Here is a 17,332-nt window from a genome sequence, read left to right as displayed (position 1 = left end):
CCAACGTAGAGTCTGAGAAATTTTAAGATTCACAGTTGATATTATACAATGCTATATATTTGTATTTTTGTACATTTTTCTGGGTCATTAGCTGGCCTTAGCATATCATTTGCAGCTTCAACAAAATTCCCCCAAAATTCCCATTTAATTTCTTATGCCCAACTGAGATATGCCAGAACCAAGATGGGGAAAATTGTGATGTAGAAGGGGTACCTGTAGTTTCTAGGAATGGAAGCATCTAGTAGCAGAAAACAGAGCCAGCTCATGTTCTCAAGAGAGAACTAGCCCTGGCAATCAAAGCTTTACTTTACAACTTTACCAAAATTTTACAAAACTTTATTAGCTTTACTTCAGAGAGGAAAAGCCTTGGGAAACAGTTTAGAAGACAACCACCCACTCTAGTATCTGGAGAGTGTTTGAAACCCAGTCTCCGGATGAAAAAGGAAGTAGACAGAAATACTGCACCTAAGTGGGCTTGATCAGAGATCTAAGAGAGGAGAAAGGACCTGGGGATCTTCTGCAGTGCCAGCATATTAAATTGTCTTGCTCATGTGTTCCCTTTGCCCATTTCTTACTATGAATGTCCTCTAATTTTGACATAATTTTTCCATGGATAATTTGTATATAGCTCCAGAAGAATGTACCCCAACGTTATAGAGTAAATGTTTTATAGCTAGTACTCTCACTAAGATATTTAAAGTAAATGCCTTTGCTTTGAGCTCTTCAACTAGCTGACCATCAACAGGAACCACATCATAGGCATTTTGTGAAATACTATTTAATAAGTAGCCACCCACAAGTTATCTCCTTGAACCTAAAGTTGTTACTACCCTGTAGAAACCCAATTTTGAGTATGAGTTGGGAAATATCCCAGAGGAACTATTCCATAATAATATTTATATTATATTATATTTATAATAATAATTATCTAAACTCTTTCTTTTAGTAATTTTATCCTTTCCCATGACTTTACCAACTACTTTGTTGTAGGTGACTCCCAGGTCTTTCTTCTTCACCTCTCTCTTAGTTCCAGACATATTTCTAACTGTATACTAAAGGTTACCCCCAGGATACTTTGCCAGAAATTCAAACTCAGTATATCCCAAACTGCATTAAATATCTTAAAATTATAGAACTGGAAGAAATACCAATCTCTCATTATTCAGATGTCACTTGAGGCAGAGAGAGGATAAGTGACTTGTCTAAAAGAGCATAGATAATTAAGTAACAGAATCATGTTCTAAGACTTTGAATCTAACTCTCTTTCTACTGTACCATGATCCTCTATTTCTAAAAACATTCTTCTCCCTTTGGCTTCTTTATTTCAGTTCTTGGTACCATCATTCCATCAGTATTCAGACTAACAATTCAGTTCAATTCAAAAAGAAAATTTTATATTTGTTGATATAAAAATATTTCTTCAAATATTTAAGAAGAGTGAAAGGTATAATAGGTGCTGGAGATTTAAAGATGAAGAAAAATCTCCATGTCTGTCTTTAAAAAAATTGCAATCTACTAAAATAAGACATATAAAAATAAATATAATACACTCTAGTAGACTAAAGGTTTTGTATTTTCTCCAATAAAAATAGGGTGCCATTGATGGCTTTTGAACAGGGAATGACAGGGACATTATTTTGGCAGCTCTGTGGAAGATAGACAAAAAAAGGAAGAAGTTGGGCTACTTTAATAAAGTAGATAGGGAGTGATTTGGGCCTGAAGTGTAGGTTTGCGTGTTTGCGATGTTTATGGAGAGAAAAAAATTCCTTGCTTCTAGTTCTCCTGCTCACTCACTCCTTAATCTTTTACAGGCTGTTTTTTTTTTAACCTTAGTAGAAGTCACTGGGCCTGGAGTTGGGAAGACCTGAGTTCAAATTCTATCTAGACATTTCCTACCTGTATGACCTTGGTCAAGTCACTTAATCATTGTAGGTTTAGGAGACAGCTAGTGGAACAGTGGATAGATTGCTGGTTCTGGAATCAGGAAGTCCTGAGTTAAAATCTAGCCCCAGATACTTCCTAACTGTGTGATCCTGGACACACCACTTAACCTCTGATTGCATGACAAAAAGTTCCACTGGATCCACTGGAAAAGGAAATAACAGGAAGGCAGCTAGGTGGTTCAGTGGATTGAGAACCAGGCCTACAGATAGGAGGTCCTAGGTTCAAATCTGACCTCATATATTTCCTAGCTGTGTGACCCTGGGCAAGTCACTTGACTCCCAATGCCTAGCCCTTACCACTCTTCTGCCTTGGAACCAATACACACACATGATTCTAAGACATGTTAAATTTGTGGCTGGACAGAATAATATTTTAGTTGGTCACCAGGGATTTAATTACTAAATCCCAAATGAATTACTAAAGTCAGAAATGTATTTTATGGTAGTTTATTTTACAATAAAGAGGGAAGATATTAAGGAAGAGATAAAGAGAAGAAAGAGAGAGACAGCTGCTCTGGCCTCCTCTGAGCCAGGCAGGTGTTCAAAGGCCCTAGTCAAAGGAAAAGAGTTTCAAGATGATGGGCCTTTCCAGAGACTGGTGCCTCCAGAAAGGCCAAGGGAAAGGGAGTCAGCCTTTACACTCACCATGTGTCAGTTCAAAGGAACAGGGTCACCAGGAAAAACAGGTCCAGTCAGCATTATTCTGAATGAAGAATTATAGTCTACTCCAATAGAACTGCCAGTAGAACTCCAGTAGAAATGGAAGTCCAAGTTGAACTTCCAGAAGGACTAAGTGCCTTCAGGCCATTTTTACTCTCTTTTAAAGACCTTTCTTCTGTCACTTCCCTTAATTATTACCTCTGCCACTCACAGTCAATGCTCTACTCTAGGACCAGAAGGCACTCAGTCAATTTTGATTCATCACCCACTCTTTTACACTTGGGTCACAGACCTCCCACTTAGTGTGTGAGATGGGTGTTCTTACCTTTTTTGGCTAAATCCAAAATGGATAGATCTCCATACTTAACATTTAAGTGCAGTGTTTACTCTGCACTTAAAATCTAAAAATAGACAGATCTCTATACTCGACTTTAAGTACCAAGTTTACACTTTGGGGATTAAATCCAAAAATAGACAGGGATTAAAATTCAACCTTCACAATTAAGAAAGAGCTAAGAACCTTCATTGTTACAATCAGGGGAGAGTGAAATGCAGGATTCACAGAGGGGAAGGTAAGGGTTTAAAAAAAAAAAAGAAGAGGAAATAACAAACCACTCCAGTATCCTTGCTAAGAAACTCTATGTTCCATGGGGTTACAAAGGGTAAAACACAACTGAACAAGAACAACACATTTCAACCTCATTACTCAAATTGAAACTACTGTCTCTACTGACTATTAATAGTCAAATTTGACAATCTTTTTGGAGTATTCATCCCTTTTGCCTTCCTGTATTTGGCATCCCTGAGAGTCCTTTCTTTTTGGAAGCAAGACGGATCAGGGTGTCTAGTGTTAGTTCTAGAGTCAGGAAGACTGTCATTTAATCTCTGTCTTGCTCAGTTTCCTTATCTGTTAAGTGGAGATAATAATAGCACCTACCTCCCAATGTTGTTGTGAAAATAAAATTAGATAATATTTATAAAGTACATTGCAGACTTTAAAGTATTATATAAGTATTTGATCTTATTATTAGTTATTATACTCTTTCCTGTTTGGGTTTCTAGAATGCTGTTATTTCTCTTGTTTATCCTATCTCTTTAACTATTTTTTCTCAGGCCAGTTTGCTGACTTTTGTTCTCTAATTATAGGTGATCCTCAAGGTTCCATTCTTGGGCCTTTTTTCTTCTCTCTCTACGCTCTTGTCTTTTTGTGACTTCTTCAGCTCCCAAGGATTTAATTAACAATTTCTATGCAGATGACTCACAGGAATAAAAATCCAGCCTTTCTCACTCCTGAACTTCAGGTCTGCATCAACAGTTGCCTATTGGTCATTTCTAAATGGATGTCCCAGAAGACATCTCAAACATAATATGTCCAAAGCAGAACTCATCTTTTCATCAAAACACATTCCTCTCCTTTCTGCTCCAATCTTTTGTCTTGGAACCAGGACACAGTATTGATTCTAAGATGGAAGGTTAGGGTTAAAAAGTAAAAAACATTACCGTTCTTCCATTTACTCACTCCCAGTCTTATCTTCACCGCCCAATTCATGCTATATACTCACTAGGTTGCCAAATTTTGCAGTCAAATATTGTTTCAACCTCCACAATATCTCTGACTTCAGAATCTTTCTTTACTCACAAAGCTCCTCATCAGTTCTTGCCTAGATTAATGAAAAATAATCCTAACTGGTCTCCCAGCCCAGAGTCTCTTCCCCACTCCAATCCATATTCCACCCAGCTGCCAGTATTTCCCTTAAAGGCAGATCAAATCACATCACTTTTCACTATCCAATCAACTGCAGTGGCTCCCTGTTACCAAAAAGATAAAATATATAAGCCTGTCTTTAAAAGTCCTTTAATAATTTGGCTTTATTTTCCAACCTCATAGAATCTGCCTTCCTACACTTTACATTTCAGTCAAACTGTCCTTCTTGGTGTTCTTCACACACAATTTTGCTGTCTCTGGGCCTTTGTACTAGCTGTTCTTAAAGTCTGGAACATATTCTTTCCTCATTCTGCCACACAGAATCCTTTATTTTTCTCTCTCTTTCCTTCTTTCCTTCTTTCCTTCTTTCCTTCTTTCCTTCTTTCTTTCTTTCTTTCTTTCTTTCTTTCTTTCTTTCTTTCTTTCTTTCTTTCTTTCTTTCTTTCTTTCTTTCTTTCTTTCTTTCTTTCTTTCTTTCTTTCTTTCTTTCTTTCTTTCTTTCTTTCTTTCTTTCTTCCTTCCTTCCTTCCTTCCTTCCTTCCTTCCTTCCTTCCTTCCTTCCTTCCTTCCTCCCTCCCCCCCCCCTCTCTCTCTCTCTTTCTTTCCTATTCCCTTCTGTCTTGGAATCAATACTGTATATTGGTTCTAAGGCAGAAGAGTGGTAAGGGCTAGGCAATGGGGGTTAAGTGACTTGCAGGGTCACACCTCTTTTCTTTCAAAACACAGTTCAAGCACCTCTTTCTATACTCCATCTGGCAACAGCAGGAGCCCTCCTATGAGTAACTTAACTATCTTGTATTTACTCTGTTTATTCTGTACATACTTACATTCTTTTCTGATAGAATGTAACTCTTTGAAAGTAGAGACTGTCTCATTTTTTGTGCTTGTAAGCCCACACATAGTGTGACTGATATATAGTGGGTACTTAATAAATGCTTGTTGAATGATTGATTTATGGTCAAGGACCCACCTTGGGTTGAGCTTATGAGAAAAATTGATGAGCTTATACAAAAAAGTACCAAAGTTTTCTTGGATTAAATTTCGGATTTACTTCTTAACTCTAATGAACTGGCTTCTGGCCTCTAACGCATTTCGTAGATTCGGCAAATATGGTAACACTTATGTAGGGTTTTGGGTTTTTTTTTGGGGGGGGGGGTTGGTACCTCATATATTAGGCTATCTTGCAGCTATAAAATGAGTCAGTCGGGAATTGTCCAGGGCTAGAAGAGGCCTGGCAAACAAGAGTAATAGAATATATCTAGAAGCTGAACATTGATGGGGAAGAGATATAGGATACCATTTGAGAGGATGAGAGAATTTTTTTAAAGAATATAAAACTGAGCACATTTATAAGCAATAGGAAAGGAATTGGGGAAAAGAAGAGAGTGTAGATGTATACATGTGTGCACAAGAGAAAATAGATAGAGAAGCACAAATAACCAGAAAAGTCAGTGAAGCAAGCTCACAGAAAAGGTTCAAGGGTAAAGGGGAAGTGTTGGCTTTCGCAAAGAAAAGGGAACCTTCATCCTGAGGCTGAAACAAAGGAGAAGAGGAGGAGGAAAGACAGAGATTTTGAAGTCTGAAGGAGAAGAGAGACTATGCAAGTTAGATTGACAGTCCAAATCTTCTCAGTTATTTCAGTCATGTCAGACTCTGTGATCCTGGATCTTCTCAGCAGAATAAGCTAAAGGTCCTTTCCTAGGAGAGAATGGACAGAGGGTGGAGTTGGGAACCCAAAGAAAAAGGAGTTAGTGTAGCTCCTACGAGGAATAAGAAAGAGCAACAAAAGTGAATAAAAGAATTTCTGTGTTATAAGAGGGCCAACTGGATTTAGATAGCATGAGTTTGTAGTAGATGTAGACAGCAAGTGGTTCTGATTTAGAATAGATTAAAAGACTCATAGCAAGTACTACCAAAAGCTCTAAAGCCAGAAGAAAATAGTTTAAAAGCACTGGAAGGAGTTACTAAAGTAATCGAGGCACCAAGTTGATGAAATGGATAGAGTGCTGGGCCTGGAGTCATCTTCTTGAGTTCAAATCTGGCCTTATACTTACTAGCTGTGTCACCTTAGGCAAGTGATTTAACCCTGTTTGCCTCAATTTCCTCATCTGTAAAATGAGCTGGAGAAGAAATTGGCAAAGCATTCCAGTATTGTCAAGAAAACCCCAAATGGGTCACAAAGAGTCAGACATGACTGAACAACAATAGTTCATAATCCTGCCTCAGGCACTTATCTTGAGTCTAAGCAAGTTGTTTGATCTGTCTACTTCAGTCTTCTCATTTGTTAAATGGAAATAATAGTAGCACCAACCCCCCACAGTTGTTAGGAGGATCAAATGAGATAATATTTGCAAACGTTAAACTGCTATGTAAATTATAACTATTTTTATTATTATCATTATTCCAAGGAATCTACCACAAAATGAATCTCAAAGGAACCAATTCATAAATAAAACCACTTTGCTTTTAGGTAATTTAAAAATTTCAAGTGGTTCTGAGTCTGAGAGATCACAGTGCAAAGTTCTTAGAGCAGGGAGTCAACGTTTTGGTATTTGTGGATCCCTTTTTGACAATCTGGAGAAGTTTTTTGACTCCTCGTGTTGTTAAATGTGTGAAATAAAATATATAGGATTACAAAGGAAACTAAGTTTGAAATGCTGTTATCAACATACTAAAAAAAAAATCCCACAAATTCACCCTAGTAAAGAGACCCTTCTATAGAGCAATATGATACTAAAGAATGCTAGACTAGAGATAATTAGGGATATCATATAATTGTTTACAATTCAACAATTCAGAGATATGAAGTGAATTCAAACTTTACTTTTTCCCTTGTTCCCAGATACAAGTCAAACTTCCTTTATAGACATCTTCAGAATGATTTTATCCCCTCTTCCGAATAAAACTACAAAGAAGAGTGTTGATTTTTTTTTTAATTAAAGCAGTAGGGGCTGGGCAATGGGGTTTAAATGACTTGTCCAGGGTCACACAGCTAGGAAGTATCTGAAGGCAGATTTGAACCCTGGACCTCCCATCTCTAAACATGGCTCTCAATCCATTGCGCCACCTAGCTGCCCCCTAAATTTCTTAATGGGTTAAGTTGCCCCTTGTAAGGGAAAAAGAATCTAGATACTACAGAAAGGATTGTAGAAACTGAAAATAGCCCGTTAGAGGGACAAGATGCACTCAAGAAAACAAGAAATATAAACTAACTGATGGGGAAAAGAGTCAACTGCTTAGGCTCCTAGAAGTATTAAAAAAAATTTTTATAGAACTAGGAGAACATTATATACAGTAAATGCAATCTTGTGGAATAATCAGATGCAATAGACTTTGCTACTAACAGCAATACAGACAATTTCCTTTTCTACTGTCAGGTGAGAGACTAAGGATAATCTTAATATTTTCACCAAAATTCATTTGTCCTCATTTTCTTTCAAAGCCAGACTGTTGAGTGCTCAATCCTGAAATCCTGAACCCTCAAGTCCTGTATCCTGCAGAACCACAATTCTGCAACTTTAAATTTTCTGTTCCTGTCACTGTAAGGCAAGCAAGCAGGTAGGCCTGAGAATAGGCTCCAGGACATACTCCTGCCTCAGTTCCTCAGATCCTTTTTTTTTTTAGGACATAATTAATTCTTTATTGTTCCAGAAGGAAAGACATGAAACAATACAATGCTACTTGGGAAATTACAATTAGGTTTCCAACCCTGGTAAATCCTATCATTAAAAAAAAAAAAAAAGCTTTCCATTTGTGGACTTTGAAATTGTTTTAAAAGAGAAATTAAAAGGACAGAAAATCTAAATTCTTAGAATCGTAATTTTTCTTAAACCATGCCATAGAATTTTTAACACTAAAATACATTGTCAGAGTAGCTAGGTGGCTTAGTAGAAAAAGCCAGGACTGAAGATTGGAGGCCCTCAGTTCAAATTTAGCTTCAGACACTTCCCAGCTGTGTGATTCTGGGCAAGTCACTTAACCTCAATTGTTTAGCCCTTACCACTCTTCTGCCTTAGAAACACTACCAAGAATTGCTTTTAAGAAAAGAGGATAAGGGTTTAAAAAAAGACAGACATTGGGAATTTTTTCATTAACTCATTTGTTCCAAATTTTTTTCAATTCACCTTTATTTTCAGTTCTGAATTTTCTCCCTCCTTCTTCCTTCCCTCTTCCCTATATATTGAGAAGAAAAATAAAACCCATTACAAATATTTAGTCATGTAATCATGCAAAACAAATTTCCACATTAGTTATATATAAAAAAAAAGTTTGCTTCAATTTTGTACTCTTGAGTCCATCACTCGTCTATTTGGAGGCAGATAGCATGTTTTATCATGAATTCTATGGCATTGTATGATTGGCCATTGTCAGAGTTGCTAAGTCTTTCAAAGTTTATTATTTTTGCAATATTGCTATTACTGTATAAATTGTTCTCTTGGATCTGCTCACTTAACCTTTGTACCAGCTTAAACAAATCTCAGGGTTGTTTTTAAGCCACCCCCTCTCAACCCTTTCATCTTTTTACAGCATAATAGTGCTCCATCACATTCATATACCATAATATGTTTAGCCATTCGCCAATTGATGGGCATCCCTGAGTTTCCAAATCCTTGTCACCACAAAGGGAGCTACTATAAACATTTGGATCCTTTTCCTTTTCCTTTGATCTATTTGGTGTTTGAGAGCTTTGAGAAATCCTTCCAAATTATTTTCAAGAATAGTTTGGGGGGGTGGGGAGGCCAGCTGGGTGGTACTGTAGATTGAGAGCCAGGCCTGGAGACAGGAGGTCCTAGATTCAAACCTGGCCTCAGACACTTCCTAGCTGTGTCCCTGGGTAAGTCAGTTGCCCAGCCCTTACCACTCTTCTGCCCTGGAACCAATACACAGTATTTATTCCAAGACAGAAAGAAGATAAGGGTTTAAAAAAAAATTGAATGGTTGGACTAATTTGCAGCTCCACCAGCAGTATACTAGTGTGTCTGTTTTCCCACATCCTCTCCAACATTTGTAATTTTCCTTTTCTATCACTTTAGCCAATCTGATGGGTATTAGATGGTAACATCAGAACGGTTTTAATTTGCATTTCTCTATTAATGAGTTTTTTCATATGGTTACTGATAACTTGGATTTCTTCCCTCTGAACATTGCCTATTTATATACCTTAATAATTTGTCAACAGGGAATGGCTTTAATTCTAACAAATTTGGCTCAGTTCCTTACATATTCTAGAAATGAGATCTTTATGAGAGAAACTTGCTACCAAGATGCTTTGCTTCTAATTTTTGCAACATTTGTTTTGTTTGTGCAAAATCTTTTTAATTTTATGTAATCAAAATTATGCATTTACCTCCTATGAAACCCTCTACCTCTTCTTTGGTCATAAAATCTTCCCCTATACACAGATCTGACAGGTAATTTCTTCCATAATCCACTTCTTCTGATACATCTATATCATGACCATTTTGAGCTTACTTTGATACAGTATGACATGTCAATCTATGACTCACTTCTGCCAGACAATTTTCCAGTTTTCCCAATATTTTTGCCAAGTAGTGAGTTCTTGCCCCAATAGCTGGAATCTTTGTGTTTACCAAACACTGTACTCATTTGAATCTGTATACATACATTTTTCACATTTTAAAACGTTCTTTGAAATTTTAAGTGCAAGCACTAAAAATAATAATAATAAATTTTCTGAATCTTTCATATTTATTGAAACACTAGTATACAACACTAGTGTATGATTTTTTCTGCACATTCAGTAGCTCAAATGCAAAATTATTTTAACCTAAGTTAAAATATAATATGTCTCTGGGGAAAACAATACAGGTTTCTGAAGGTAAAGATTGAAATTAATCTTTCCAATTTCACCTTCCAGTCTATTATTACTCAGGATGTTCATGTTCTTGTCCTGGAATGAGCCATCAAATACTTTCAGTCTGAACAGTAGCATACATAATAAAACTAATTAAAAAGAATAAAGAAAATACAAGCAACCAATCCACACTTTTCACCAAGGTGCTGGGAAGAGGGCTTATTTGGTCATCTTCAGTCACCACCACATCATTTCTGGCTTCTATCCCTGTCTGATTAAAAATGAAGGCTTTTAGAGTTTCCAGAGTCCAATCTGGATGATTAAATCTCGCCATTGGGTTAGCTCCTTGAAATAGCAAGATGTTGGGAACAGCCACAGTACCAAACCGGGTAGACAGACTGCTGTGCTGAGAAGCATCCAATGCCAAAAAATGAAGAGATGGAAATGCACATGGTAAAGAATTAAAATGTGGGGCCAGACTGGCAGAAAAGCGACACCAAGGAGTATAAAATAAGACTAATGTATAATCACTACTGTTTGGGTTTCAAAATTCCATCAGGTCCTGTGAAACATTTAGAATTTGTAAAGTGAAACTTTCTAAGCCAGTAACATTTCTCTCCTCACAATTCACCTTTGGAGTCTTTACATTGTCTGTACTATTATAGTCTTCTTTAGATGATGGGCTTGTGGGCACAGCTTCAAGAACCAAATTACATTCTTCTCCCTTATCAGGAATATTTGTTCCAGATGTAGTTAGAGAATATCTCTCAGATATTGCATTTAAAGCCTTCAACTCCAGCATCACAACTGCCAGTATTGAGGTCTGAAATTTGCCTATCTTTTGTCTCTTCTGGAAACACAGACATGAAATGATCACCATTCACTTCATTTCCCAGGGCTGCATAAACTGCTTCACCAGTGTTGTACAGTTCTGTCTGTCCAAGATCATGTTGCTCATTACTTATATAGACAGCCTCTGGACCAAGAGGTACTTCAGTTTCAGTGTGTCTGTGATTTTCAGACAGTGAGTCTTCATTCTCCTTTGCTACGTGACCTTCGACAAGTGGTTTTGCCCTCCTTCTTCGATCTTCTCATCAACTAGGCCGAGTGTCTCAGGGAACAAAATCCCCAGCAACAGAAACCACCACAGGAGGAAGTTCCTCAGATCTTGTTATGTTTTTTGCCTAGATTCTCTCTACCTTTCCTTCTTTCTCTCCCCTCTCTCTTTCCCTCCCTGCCGCCCTTGTGTTTTTCTCTCCCTTTCCTGTCTCTGAGGTATTATTACATTCATCTCTATAGCAAATTATTCAGTAGCAGCTGGTTTAGCATTTAATAGCCATCCAATTACTTAAAATTTCTGCCTCCTTCTGCCAGATCTTTAAATCTCTTGGAAGGACAGAGACTACATGTTCTTTTCTTTGTAGGCTCCTTAGTACATTGTGGTACTTAAGCCGACATTTTCTGATTGCTTGTTTGTCTAGTCATCATCTTTAATACCAAATGGACACAGTAGGCACTCAATAAATGTTTGACTTATTAAATAACTGTTAGTAGAGTTTTAAATGACTAGACATCATCTCATCCCACTCCTTTTTTCTAGAGAAGCAAGCTGAGGGAGAGAGTTGAAGTGACTTGTCCAAGGTCTAGTTGGTTCCTTTCCTGGATCTTGGGATTCTGTCACAAAGTCAACCTTCCCTTGGTTCCAGTGGAAAAGACTTTAAAGAAGGTTAAAATAGGTACTTCAGGCACCATTCTGCCAGGGTTCTTGTACTTCCAACCAGAAAGGAATGAGGTGGAGGTGGTGGGGTATTTTTTCTGGCTGTCCTCCATCTTGCACTTGGCACACAGTAGGCACTTAATAAATGTTTAAAGAATGAACTGAATTTAATCCATGCCTGAAAGGCTCACCCATTTCAACACTGCCAACTACCTTACCAGGCTTCCTTTAAGTCCTAACTAAAATTCCATCTTCCACAGGTTCCATCATCTACAGTGATTCTCCACCTTTCTAATGCCTGTGACCCCGCGATACAGTTCCTCATGTTGTGGTGACCCCAAACCAAAAAATTATTTTGGTGGCTACTTCAAAACTGTAGTTTTGCTACAGTTATGATTCGGAATGTAAATACCTGATACGCATCATGTATTCTCATTGCTACATATTGAGAGGTTGAGAACCACTGATCTACAGGAAGCCTTCTCCAATCCCTCTTAATTCTAATGCCTTCCCTTTGTTTATGTTTTTCTACCGTGTATACTGTATAACATGTTTGGAATGTATCTGTTTGGTGTGGTCTTCCCCATTAGATTGTAAGCTCCTTGAAGGCAGGGTCTGTCATCTCTTTTTGTATCACAGTAAGAGCTTAATAAAAAAATGATCATTGATTGATTGATTGACTGATTGATTGATTGGCTGCTTCTCCAGTTGAGAATGGAAGGGAGAAGCTAAAGAGAGTCTTGTTTTCAAGACACACCAGGTCTAAAGATTTCGGCCTTAATAATGGGGAACTGGAGAAAGAACGCAGAAGGCCAGAGGGAGAATAAAACAAACGGGGAAGGGGTGGAAGGCAGGAATAAAGGCAGAGGGGTGGGGGAAGGCGGGGACAATGGCTTGGGAGGGTGGGATCCCACTCAACCAACCGATTTAACTCCGGGAGAGAAAGAGGAGGGGCCAGGCCCCTCTCCCGCGATCTCCGCTCCGCTCCTCCCTTTGCCGCTCCCGGCTTCCGAACCCGGCCTGCAATCTGCAAGCTGTCTCACGTTCCGGCGCTGCCCTGCTCTCTCCGGCCCCGATCTCCTGCAAACATGGCCTCTGCAGCCGCCGCCCCAACGGTGAAAGTAAGTAAGAGGCTGGGGGGCTGCAGCCTGAGCTCCCGGGGAGAGGGTGAGGAAAGCCCAGCAAGAAGCTGGGATTGGGACTCCGTGAGACTTCTCCGTGCACCCCCGTGGGGGTGGAGGGGGTGGGGAACAGACGGGAACCATCCTGGGGAGAGGGAAAACTACACCCTCTATCTCACCTTCTGCACTTGCAGAAGAAGCTTTTCTTGTTTCTGGGGCACCTCTGCAGCCAGCCACACGCGGGCCTGGACTCCGGCCACAAACCGGGGTCTGTTACAGATTGCAGGGATTATGGCCTGGGGGTGAGTGGTGGGAGATAGAGGTGATTTAGAGAGGCAGGGTTCGTGGCTTCCAAGATCTAGGGCAAGAAAAGGGACCGTGGAGGTTATCTAAATCAACCCTCCCATTCTATACGTCAAAAAATAAGGCATCCCTAGAGGGGATCCGGTAACGTCTGGCACAGTTCTTGCCTTGCTGGACTCTCCCAAGTTACCGCTGCTTACTTCCTCCTTTTCTCTGTTACTCTTTTCCGCCCCACGTGTACGCACGTGGGTGGGCGCGTTCGCGTTTACTTTGCAATCTGGAGTAAACTGGGGGGTTCGCTGTTAAGAACCGTCCCACCAAACTACGAGACTTGGAATGCCCAGTGTCTGTAGCGACATAAAATCCGTGACTTGAGATTACAATAAATTTTAAAAAAAAACCTTCCCCCAATAAGGAGGTTCATTGCACTAAAGTCTCTTCCGGGCCAGATACTGCTATATCTGGCTTAGAAACGGGGCTTTGCAACCCTGAAAGTTGGAGATTCTTTTATTGGTTTGGACATTGATCACTTGCTTACTGGGTTATTGTGTAGTGGCAAGTTTTGGCAGAAGTACCAGTCTCTTCCCTGAGGCTTTCAGGCATTTATTCCTCTGATGGTATCCTTAGAGAGTAGAGTTACACTGCATTTTTTTTTTAATTAAAAAAATGTCCTGTGGGATTGTCTATTATTAGTCAAGAGCATAAATAATTTCCTCCAACAGAAAGTGACTTGTCAGCCCTTTTTTCTGGGAAATGTTCAATTTTTCACAAAAACATAATTTTTAAAAAATGTATTCATAAGCCAATCCATTTACAGTGTTATCCCTTCCCTTTCATTTACTTCTCTGGATCCCATTTTCCTGGATAGTATTTCTCTCTTGCTCTGTCCTCTTTTTTGTTGCAATCCTGTACTTGCTCCCAGGACCTGATTCAAATTTTCTCTTACTACAACCCCTGCCTTCATATTTAGGGGGTCCAGTGGAACACATTGATTTCCTCTTTGATGAACTCATAGAAGCCACTATGTTTTCCAGTGCCCAGTACCTCAGCTACGATATGGATTATTCTTATCTGTCCTTCATTTTTTGTTTTCCAGGGGGTCCCTCAATTCTTGTGACCCCATTTGGGGTTTTCTTGGCAAAGGGACTGGAGTAGTTTACCCTTTCCTTTCCAGCTTATTTTATAGAAGGAAACTGAGATAAATGGAGTTAACTGACTTGCCCAAGGTTATGCAGCTGGCATCTGAGGTAAAATTTGAATTTAGGAAGATGAATTGTTTCCATTTCCATTTACCTCACATATTCAGAAATAGTCGTATCTATCCTTCATCATACTATCACCAATAACTTTTCTATTTCCATGTTCAAGAATTTCAAAATTCCTCTCTTTTAACATCATTCATATCCTTCCATTTCTCCCATTGCCTAAATTAATAAACCTATTTTTCTAGTCTGACGTTCCTGGCCACTCTAAATTTCTTTCTCAATTTTGACCCCTTAGTTAACTAATTCAGCTATATGCAGGCTACCCTAAAAGTCTTAGTGCAGTTTTTAAGCTTGAATTTTAGGCTAAAACCATATTAAGAATTTTGGGACATTCTCACTTGTTGGCTACATTTGAATCCTATGTTTCCAAGCTTTGCCACCCCCTAAATCGTAGAGCTATTACCGTGAACATCTACATAGCTCTGTTCTTACTTGAGTGTTGCTGAATTCATATTGGAGAAAGACTCACCGCATTTGTCTGTTGCATCTACTCTCGGTGTAAGTTACCACATCTTGACTGGTCTCTCAATTACTGCAATACTTTTATTCTCTTATTCCCTATTATTTTTCCCATAGCCATTTCAACCTTTACTTACTCAGCTTAGTATAGTGATAGTCTTGAAGTATATAGTGTGTAGTGCTGTACCAGAAGGTAGGAAGACCTGAATTCAAATCATACCTCTGCCTCTTACTAGCTGTATAACAGATCATTTTACCTTTCTGAGCCCCAATGTCCTTATATTTATTCATTAATTCATTCATTTATTTGTTTGTTTGCTCATTTATTCATTCATTTATTTATTTATTAGAACCTTTGCCTTCTGTCTTAGAATCAATATTGGGTATTGGTTCTAAGGCAGAAGAAGCGGTAAGGGCTAGGACATGGGGGTTAAGTGACTTGCCCAAGATCACACAGCCAAGAAGTGTCTGAGGTCAGATTTGAACCCTGGACCTCCCATCTCTGGGCCTAACTCTCAATCCACTGAACCACCCAGCTGCCCCCCCTCCTTATATTTAAATGGGGAATATAAAAATGGAGATTTTGAATCCTAGACTTCAATCCCCAGAAGTCCTTGGTATTTCCCAGAATTCCCTATATTCTCACCTGAGTCCCCAAATTGACGAGATCACAGTTGGCATTTAACTGGCAGTAACATCTCCCATGCTCTCTTCTCTTCCTTTGAATGATGTAGCTTGAGGATTTTGAATGGGCTAATCAGCCATGGGCACGTAGTTTTTATTTTGTATCCTTGATTTCTAATAATCCTTAATAAACCTCATAAAATATAATAATTTTATTAGTAGAGATATAATTTATTTTTACAGGAGGGTGATTAGAGTTTCTATATCATGAATTTGTTGTGGGGTTAAAATGAAAAAATATGTGTAAATTACTGTGCTCCCTTGAAAGCACTCTGTAAATGCTTTCCATTCTGCAGAGTTCCTCCACCCCTACTTTATTCAGAAAATAAAGGTCACCAATCTTAAGATCCTTATTTTACTTTTTTTAATATCTCATTCTCTCTCCTTTCCTTCAATTATTGATGAGGAAATATACTCTTCCTTAATTCCTTTACCTCCCACATACACACAACCTACCCTTTGATCATCTAGTAAGCAAGCTTTACTTCTGTCAGCCTTGAAAAAAATCAACTACCAAAACCAAAATTATAATAAAGGATCTTTAATAGCTATCAGAAAGATTTCCATCTGGATTCCCTCCACTATATCCACTATATGGCACTTAAAGTTTTCCAATGAGATACAGAGAAGGAGAATTAAATAGTCTTTTGGAAGGAGAGACTATGTAAGGTTACTAGCTTTCCCAAAGGGTTAGGAGTTCCTAGTCAAGTTCTTTGAGTTCTTTCTTTTCTGGGAAAGTCAATAAAGAAATTATCTGATTACATGAAAATACTGTTCTTTTTTTTTGTCTTCAATTTTTTTATCATTATATTCTCTGCACCTAAACAATATCTAGCCCATAGTAGATGCTTGTAAAGAATCTTTTCTCTTTCCTTGACCTCTTAAACTATCGTATATCCTGGATATCTTTCTTCCCTCCAAACTCCCTCCCAAAAGCCATCTGCCTGCATTTCATCACCAGCCACTCATTTCTCAAGCACTTAAAATCTGGCATCTGTTGTCCCCTAATATCTCCACACATACACATTCAGAGATCTCCTAGTTGCTCAGTCTGATGACCTTTTCTCAGTTCTCGGGCTCAGTCAATTCTCTATGTTTTTAAATACCTGCTTCCTCCTGGATATTCTCCTTTGTTTTACTTAGCAATGATCTTTTATTTCTCCTATTTTGTCAGACTTCCTTTTCCGCTTTCTTTGCTGGATCTGCCCATGTCCACCCATGGATGGGTAAAACTAGAGACTATCCTAGACCTTCTTTTCTATCTCTATTTTAAATTTTCTTATAAATTCATTTACCATTCATTGTGATCTCATCAGTTGCCATGGATTAAATCAGGGGTCCCCGAACTACGTGGGCCACATGCGGCCCCCTGAGGCCATTTATCCGGCCCCCACCACACTTCCAGAAACACCTCTTTCATTGGTGGTCAATGAGAGGAGCACTGTATGTTGCAGTGCCGCAAAGCACAGGTCACTCTACAGGACTACTTCCGGTGACGTCATCCTTTGCATGGCGCCTTGTTCTGAGAGTAACTGAAGGAGAACGAGGCGCCTCACAAAGGATTGTGTGGCTGCACTATGGAAGACGTCAGCATGGTGAGCAGCGATCTGGGGGAGGGGATTCCACACTGTGTCTACTGCTGCTAGGTATAGTGGTGAGG

The 17,332-nt window shown here is 38.9% G+C and overlaps 1 protein-coding gene and 1 pseudogene across 1 annotated transcript in view; one reads left to right on the top strand and one right to left on the bottom strand.

The window, feature by feature from the left end:
- Nucleotides 1–10,009: 10,009 nt before the first annotated feature.
- On the bottom strand, nt 10,010–11,316 carry LOC100619790 (thioredoxin domain-containing protein 15-like; annotated as a pseudogene).
- Nucleotides 11,317–12,556: 1,240 nt separating this feature from the next.
- Nucleotides 12,557–17,332, top strand: part of MTAP (methylthioadenosine phosphorylase) — a 79,948-nt gene continuing 75,172 nt past the window's right edge. The window contains exon 1 of the mRNA XM_007498070.3: nt 12,557–12,961. Coding sequence (XP_007498132.1) covers nt 12,929–12,961 — 33 coding nt within the window. The 5' untranslated portion in view covers nt 12,557–12,928. The remainder of the gene's footprint in view (nt 12,962–17,332) is intronic.

Source organism: Monodelphis domestica, chromosome 7 (assembly GCF_027887165.1).
Source record: "Monodelphis domestica isolate mMonDom1 chromosome 7, mMonDom1.pri, whole genome shotgun sequence".
Classification (NCBI taxonomy): Eukaryota; Metazoa; Chordata; class Mammalia; order Didelphimorphia; family Didelphidae; genus Monodelphis; species Monodelphis domestica.
This window is presented reverse-complemented; position numbering and strand designations above follow the sequence as displayed.